This window comes from Nicotiana sylvestris, chromosome 9, assembly GCF_000393655.2.
Source record: "Nicotiana sylvestris chromosome 9, ASM39365v2, whole genome shotgun sequence".
In the NCBI taxonomy this organism is placed as follows: Eukaryota; Viridiplantae; Streptophyta; class Magnoliopsida; order Solanales; family Solanaceae; genus Nicotiana; species Nicotiana sylvestris.
The window spans coordinates 2,626,095-2,633,950 of record NC_091065.1 but is presented as its reverse complement, the minus strand read 5'-3'; the positions used below and the strand labels follow the sequence as shown (position 1 = coordinate 2,633,950).

At 38.6% G+C, this 7,856-nt stretch overlaps 1 protein-coding gene across 1 annotated transcript; it reads right to left on the bottom strand.

The window, feature by feature from the left end:
- Positions 1-366: 366 nt before the first annotated feature.
- On the bottom strand, positions 367-1,158 carry LOC138876955 (spindle pole body component 110-like). Its single transcript, XM_070156233.1, has 2 exons — positions 829-1,158; positions 367-756 (listed from the first exon to the last, which is right to left on the bottom strand). Exons 1-2 carry the CDS (start codon positions 1,156-1,158, stop codon positions 367-369), a joined length of 720 nt encoding a protein of 239 aa, XP_070012334.1.
- Between the last annotated feature and the right edge of the window lie 6,698 nt (positions 1,159-7,856).

Below are 7,856 nucleotides of genomic sequence, written 5' to 3'. Positions count from 1 at the left end.
CTTCTTCATTAAATGTCGAAATATAAAAGGGCCCTCTTTTATAAAACTCGTGAATAGATTAATCATAAGGTTAACAGAAGCATTTTCAAAAAACAAAAATGCGAATTATTCTGTAAGTCCTTAAAAATAAAGGCGAGAATAAAGCAAACAAAAGTTTAAGATAATAACATGAAAAACTTCTCAAAATGCAAGACAAAAATCTAAGACTAAGTTTGAGCTTAGTCATGAAATTGTTTATATAGATTGCCCCATAAAAGACTTGGGGACTTGCATTTCCAAAATCAACCCTCAAATAAAGCTAAGGGATTGAATACAATTTTCCAAAATAAAAACAAAAACAAAATCATTCAAATGATTAAAAATTGGTCACTGAGAAGTTTGTGGTACTGAGGCAGGAACATCAATAGCAGCGGATTCAATTTGGGCAGGCGCATCAACATGTGCGGTTTCAACTTGACTTGCATCAACATGCTCGATTGGACTTGAAAGAGTTGGGATACCCGTATCAGCTTCAACATTCACGGTAGCTTCAGCCACAGGAACTTCGTCCACGGGAGAAGGGAAATCCTGAGTTTGTTGAGCCTTTTTAATGGTTTCATTGATCTTAGCTAACTCCAACTCTAGGTTGAAGTTTTCTTCGCCAGCTTCAAGAAGGGTATCACGACGAGAATTCATAAATGCCCAACTTTCCTCAACAGCGGATTTTTCTTCAAGGATCTCATAATCCTTTTCCCAAGCAGCAATATCATTCTTCAGCTATTTATTTTCAGCCAAGGCGGAGTTGTGGAAAGCTTGAAGAAAGGCGTGGGAGCATTCCAAAGCACACACCTTATCATCAGAGATTCTGAGGTCCTCTTGCACTTGAGTCAAGTTTTGCACGAGCTCCCCAGCGTAAACTTCCTTTTGGTCTAAAAGAGCCTTTAATTCTCTGATCTCTTCACTAGCCTTAGATAGTTGTTCTGAGAAAGAGGACTTGAGACGCTCTTTCTCTTTTTCTACTTGATTTGAAGAAGCTTTTGAAACCGCCAACTCCAAAGTTAAAGCCCGCACTCGCTGCTCTAAGGTATTCTTGCTCTCTTGTAAGTCCTCTATATCAATTTGTGCACTCTCAAATTGCTCCTTCCAGTTGATTGCTTCCAATTGAGAGTCACGTGCCATCTTTCCAGAGGGGCGATTCTTTTCATCAATTCCGTGCCGATAAGATTGGCCTTTAAAAAACGGGAAATAAGAATCCCAAAGATGAAAAATTTTACAAAGTAAAGAAGGGAGAGAAGGAAAATACCTTCAAGGTGGCATGCACGATATCATTCATCAAAGTCAAGGAGCTATGACTCTCCAGCTTTGCTTTTTCAATTGGGCCAATAAGAGGTTCCAACCATACATCTGCCTGACCTGACTTTCTCAAGAGGCTTCTCTCAGCATGAACCTCAATAGTTACCCGCCTCATAGCGGCACTTCTGCTTGAAGAGCCCGTTTCAGTATGATGAACGATAGGAGGGGGAATAGTCAAAGAAGGAGCCGTAGAAGAGGTGAGTGTAGTAGAAGAAGGAACGAAAATAACTAGGCCCGGTAAAGTAGGAATCACAGGCACGGGTAATGAAAAAGACGATAAAGGTACTTCGTCTAAAACAGGCCCAACACCTCCACAACCAAATCCACTAATAAAAAATTGGTCAATAGACTCACGAGTATCGTGGGGAGTGGCCTCATCATCAGGAATTATTATCGGGGTTTCAACAGGTTCGATAAATGAAACCGAAACTTCAGCTTCGTCATCAGAAACAATGCGTCTTCTAACTCGTGGCCTCGTAACCAAAGAACCCTCATCTTCCTCTTCAGCAGCTTTCCTTTTTGTAGAGAAGGAACCCAAGACTATTTCTCGGGCCCTTTATAAAGAGATACGGGTTCCCGAAGAAGTACGGGTTCCCGAAGAGCTGCAAGAGGCTGCAACTGCTTCAGCAGTAATCCCTCGAATAGCAAATCCTGACAAAAAGAAGGATAGAAGTTAGAACAATAGAGAAGAATATAAAAAAACAACAAAATGTAAACTCTTACCATGAGTCTTTACTTTCCAACCAAAACAGTTAAAAAGTATTTTCCAAGATCTACCATCCATTGGTGCGATCTTCAGCAATTTATCTACCCAACCACAAAAATTGGGAATATCCCCCACAACTCTCATGGTTGCTAAAAAAAAGGGTGGTGAAATTAGAAAAGTTAATAAACTTGAAAGAAGAAGGTACGGGAAGGATAAAAGACTTATGTGCAAAATTCCACTTCTCAGGGAAGGGAACATTATCTTCACCCACTAAACCAACAGTGGGGGCAACAACAAATCGGGCATACCAGCCGTGATCCTTGTCATCTTCAGGGCTCACCAAAACCCTCTAACTCCTGGCTACTAGTGTAAAAGCACCATTGCGAAAAAGCGTAGGTGAGTAAAGATGAATCAAGTAAGGGAAAGTAAAAGGGACTTCGGCCCTAGTGGCTAAATGCCTCAAACAGGTAACAACCCTCCATACGATTGGGCCAATTTGACCCAAACAGACATCGAAGAAACGACAAAATTCAAGAATGACTGGGTTGATTGCTGGTCTAAACCCTAAAGTAAAAGAGTAAGTATAAACAAAAGACAACCCAATCAAATAAGAAGTAATTCTCTGATTCGGATTATGGATAATAATGGGAAAATTATTACTCAAATGACAGTCCTTACGAACCATAGGAGTCAAAACCTTTGTAATTTGAGTGGGGTAAGTATCGACACGGTTTAAAGCGGGAACCTGGTTTCTAAGATAGTCCCTGTCATGGTAAAAAGATAATTCTAAAGGGACTATCTCTTCTACTAAAGGCTCGCGTAAAGGTTCAGAGTGATCCTTACTCCTAGAAGAAGATCTGTGAGAAAGGGAACCTCTGGTTCTAGAGGAAGGACTAGAACTGGAAGAAGGCATACACGAACCACCTCGAGTAGACCCTAAGCTACGAAGTCTACCTCCCCTTCAGTGCCTAACAAGGGCATTAGGGAAGGAATCCATAATGGAAACTCTTTCAGGGTTAGGGCTTGGAGAAGACATATCAAAGAAAGGAAGAAGTAAATGGAGATTTGGAGAATTAAATGTTCAATAAGCTTTGTGTGATAAAAGACAAGGGAAAAAGTTATGTTTATACCGATTAGTAACCGCCGAAGGTAAAAGTACAGAGATGCAAGGGCCATAATTATGATAACTGGCACTTCGATAATAGTGGAACCGCAAAAACCTTGAAAAAAGCTGCAAAAACTGCAGAGCCAATGAAGAGTTGATACGTGTATGGAGTATTAAATGAAAGTGACAATTGAAGCGTCAATTTTGTCATAACATTAATGGCGACAAAAGTTCTCATTTTAATGAAATCCACTTCCCAAATATTCAATTGTTGAATAAATGGAAAGTGGGAGGATTATCTGTATTGGGAAAAATTGTATTTATATATATAGGTGACGTGTTGATACACGTGGACTGGTCAAATAGTCAAAGATTTATAATTAGGCGCGAGCAACAATAGAATCGAGCAAAGGCAAATGAAGAGGCACGGGTGGACATTCAAAGGATTCTGTGCTCGTACCTACTTAAGTCATTTATCTCAAGGAATGGATCTGACCACAGTAAAGAGCGCAGATACAGAATTTGACGGGCATTCAGTACTGGATATGTTAGAGAATTTGTATTGATTATAATAATTATGTAACATAGCATTTAATGTATTTAATTATTCATTATAGCCTCATTATAATGATTTGGTTAGCTCTGTTAGGTGATTTGGAACTTAGGAGTATGATCGAAATGTATTTTGGAGCTCCATGGAAGGTTTAGGCTTGAATTGACAAAATTGAGATTTTGGCGTTTTTCGGTTGATAGGTGAGATTTTGATATAAGGGTCAGAATGAAATTCTGGAGGTTGCAGTAGCTCCGTTGTGTCATTTGTGACGTGTGTGCAAAAGTTCAGGTCATTCGGACGTGGTTTGGTCGGGTTTATGATCAAAAGCGGAATCTAGAAATTTTTGGAATTCTTAGGCTTGAATCCGATGCAAATTTGGTATTTTGATGTTGTTTTGAGTGTTCTGAAGGTGGGAACAAATTTGAATGATGTCATGGGATATGTTGGAATGTTTGGTTGAGGTCCGGAGGGCCTCAGATGAGTTTCGGGTAGTTAAACAGATCAATTTCATGTTGTGAGAGTTGCAGATTTTCAGGTTTCAGTTGCAGGTATTTTTTTGTTCATTGCGATCGCGTACGAGGGTTCACGATCGCATAGAGCTTTCTGAGGGGTAGTCCATTTTGTTCAATGCATTCGTGAAGGATGAGTTGCGATCGCATAGAGGTAAGATATTGTTGATCGCGAACGCGTAGGGAAGGTCGCGTTCGCATAGAGTTATTGGACCTAGGGTCTTTGTAACACCCCGCAAAAAATTCAGCTTAGGTATGAATGAGTTAAAGGAGTAATAAGGATATATTTTGAACATGTGAAGTCCCATCGGGGTGATTATGGGTGAAAATAGTTGTTTCAAAATCAAGATGGAAAGTGAGGTGGATAAGATTTGGCAAAATCGACTAAGTTTGTAGAAAGTCTGTCTTCTAGTAGGTTTTAGTGAACATGTGTAAAGGATATGGAAAAACACAAAGCACGAAAATTGTAGGTCTTTGCAATAGCTTTCCAACTATATATTATGGAACCCAAACGGAGCTCTGTGTAAAATGTTATTCCCGTTTTACAGAGAGGTGTGCAACCACCACGGTGCTGCTGCGTTTTACCGCGGCCGCGGTGGCAAGGCAGTGTCTCAGTGATTTACCGCGGTCGGGAACACGGCCGCGCCAACCGGGACGCGGTGGACGACTTGGGAAGTCATTATTTTAGCCCTATTTCATCCCCTACAGGCCCAAAACATAAAAACTTGCTCTACAAAAGAAATCTCTCAAAAACCTAACTCCTTAAAGGTCCCTCCACCACCCAAGGTAAGTTCTAATGGTGATTCTATGTTTATTTCAATTTCCCAACATCCTATTAATATGGGTAAACCCTCAATATCATTAGATATTCGATTGGAACATCATTGATAAGAGAAGAAACCCTAGAACTCGAATTCAAGGAGGTTGAACTTCAAAAAGGTAATATCTTCACCCTCTAGTTGATTCTATCATTGAATTAATAATTATAGACTCTATTTCATGAGATATGAGTAGATGGGTTTGATAGAAAAGCATGAACGGTGAAAGGTTTGGGTTGTTGATTGGTTATTATTGGTTATGGGTGTTGATTACCTTATGGGTGATAAAGAATAATGTTGTTTATAACCATTTGAGACTTTAGAATTTATCTAAGAGCAAGATAATGAGTTATTGGGTGTAGAAACACCATTAATAAGGACTATAAAGCTTTATTCCACCAAATGTTTGATAAAATGCCTAAGTGACCAAAACATGAGCATTATTGCTAATATGGAATCCCTTTGACTTGTATTTATATAGATTGAAGTTGAAAGGGTTGGCGAATGTTGTATTACGCTCAAGAGCAGGAAGTTAAGGTATGTGAGGCTAACTCTCTATGTTTGGGAATGTTAATGATTCTCCCTACACTACGTTTCTTTTACGACATATCAATTGCCTCAAAAATATAGTTAAGCCTAGTTCCTTGAATAGTTATAGAACTTATATTCTCTAGCTTCATAACTCGTTCATGACTTTCATTCTGGATGTTGTGAGCTCAGTGCGTATTCGATATAGACTTGGGTTTGATGCCCCCGAGTCTTAGTATAGATCACTCAGTATGCGATAAACAGTTGAAGTTTCAGTGTTCATAATCAGTTCAAGAATACATGTCTCAGTCTAGTCCTAATCAGTATTCCAGTATTATGTAACTCAGTGTGATCCAGTATTCCAGTATTATGTAACTCAATGTGATTCAGTATTTCACTATCACATATTGCAGTATGATTCTCAGTTCCTGATTTTATATCCCTCAATGTTGAACACTTGTATTTGGGCCTGAGGACGCAGTTTAATGCTTTATGCATTTTGGACCTGAGGTCGCAGTTATATATACGCATACTTGGGCCCGAGGCCATAGCTTGTGCACATATATATATTGGGCCTGAGGCCGCAGTTTAATATTCAGATAAACAGGTTGTTCATCATTCAGAAGAGGGAGTATTCATATCCTTACTTCCTTTCAGTTCAATTATTAGTTACCGTTCAGTTATCAGCTATCATATCAGTTACCAGTTATCAGTTCAGTTATCAGTTATCAGTTCAATTACCAGCTATCAGTTCAGTTATCAATTATCCGTATCAGTTATCATTTCAGTTTCAGTTTCAATAGTTATCTTTTCAGTTATTAATTATCAATTCTCAGTTATCAGCTTAGTTTCAGTTTTAGCATTTTTAATTCTTTCTTTTAGTTACTTTACATACCAGTACAATTCAAATGTACTGACGTCCCTTTTGTCCGGGGCCTGCATCTCACAATGCATGTAATGATTTACAGGTTGACGATTCATAGCGTTAGGGCTCTCGTAACAGCTGTTTGGTGATCCCTGGTTCTTTCAGGGCATTATCATTACTTTACAGCCTTTCAGTATTTATAGATAGTTAGTACTTTCAGTACTTCAATAGAGGCTTCATAGACTAGAGTAACAGTTAGACAGAGTCTCAGACTTTTCATATTAAGCTAAGTTGGCTACAAATATGTTTCAGAATTGTGTTAGTATTTCCGCACTTTGATTTATATCATCCAGACTTTCAGTATATCAGCATGTGTTAGTTTATCTTTCGCATTCAATATATTATGATATCACATGTTGATTCAGTCAGCCAGTTGGTTTGCTCGGTCACATGTAGTCAAGCACCGAGTGTCGTGTTACGTCCAGGCCCAGGTTCAGGGCGTGACAAAGCTTGGTATCAGAGCACTAGGTTCAAGAGTCCTAAGGAGTCTATCAAGCCGTGTCCAGTGGAGTTTCCTTTATATGTGTGTGCCGGCCACTCATATAAATGGTTAACTACCAAGACATTCAGGATTGTCTCACTTTTTTCTACTCTAGATCGTTCCATGAAGCTTAGAGCAATAGTTAACCTTCTCTTCCTATTGAATTCCAAACGTTTGAATGCCAAAGCGACATGCAGGAGGAACCTAAGGTCCTATAGAGGATAATTGTCCATTGGGGTATAATTATGGAGTACATGTTGGTAAATATGAGACTTAAGAGGATGTTAAAAGTGGGATGCAATGGATAGTAGCACAGATTAAAGCATAACCTTATTGTTATCAGTTTACCTCAATTACCAGTTATACAATATTTTAGTTAGCAAGTTTGTGGTTATTCAGTACTCCGGTATTCAGTTATATGTTTACCAAGTATCTAATTTTTAGTGCATCAAAATTTCTGGTGACTTGTGAGTATACAGTGATGCATATTGGTTCTCAGAGAAAATGTAAGTAATAGTGATTATAGCAAAACGTTTGCATACTTTAGGTCTGGATTAAGACCAAGACTCACTGGATGGTGCAAGAAGTGATTTATCAGATGATGGTATACTTTGAAGGATAAGTTTGTGCATGGTAGTGTATTTGTATGTGTTTTACCTCAGAGAACAATTTCTTTTAATTCTTGCAAATAGTAAGTTACTATAAGAAGCAACTATTGGTGTAAGATAAAAGATATGGCAATTCCCCCCTTAGGTTATGTGACTAAATGATTACCCAGAATGTCTATAATATGATATGATTTTATATTATATAGAAAGTTTGGGGTTACATACTTTAATTTTGTTTAAGACAGATGAATTTCCCTAAGTGTGATCCATGTACATAGTTCGAAAAGAATG

Excerpts from the sequence above, each read along its gene's own strand:
- LOC138876955 (XM_070156233.1), bottom strand. The coding sequence starts at position 1,158 with ATGGCACGTGACTCTCAATTGGAAGCAATCAACTGGAAGGAGCAATTT. Across the intron at positions 757-828 it reads TCAGAATCTCTGATGATAAG|CTGAAGAATGATATTGCTGC; the intron begins GTGTGTGCTTTG and ends GAAAATAAATAG.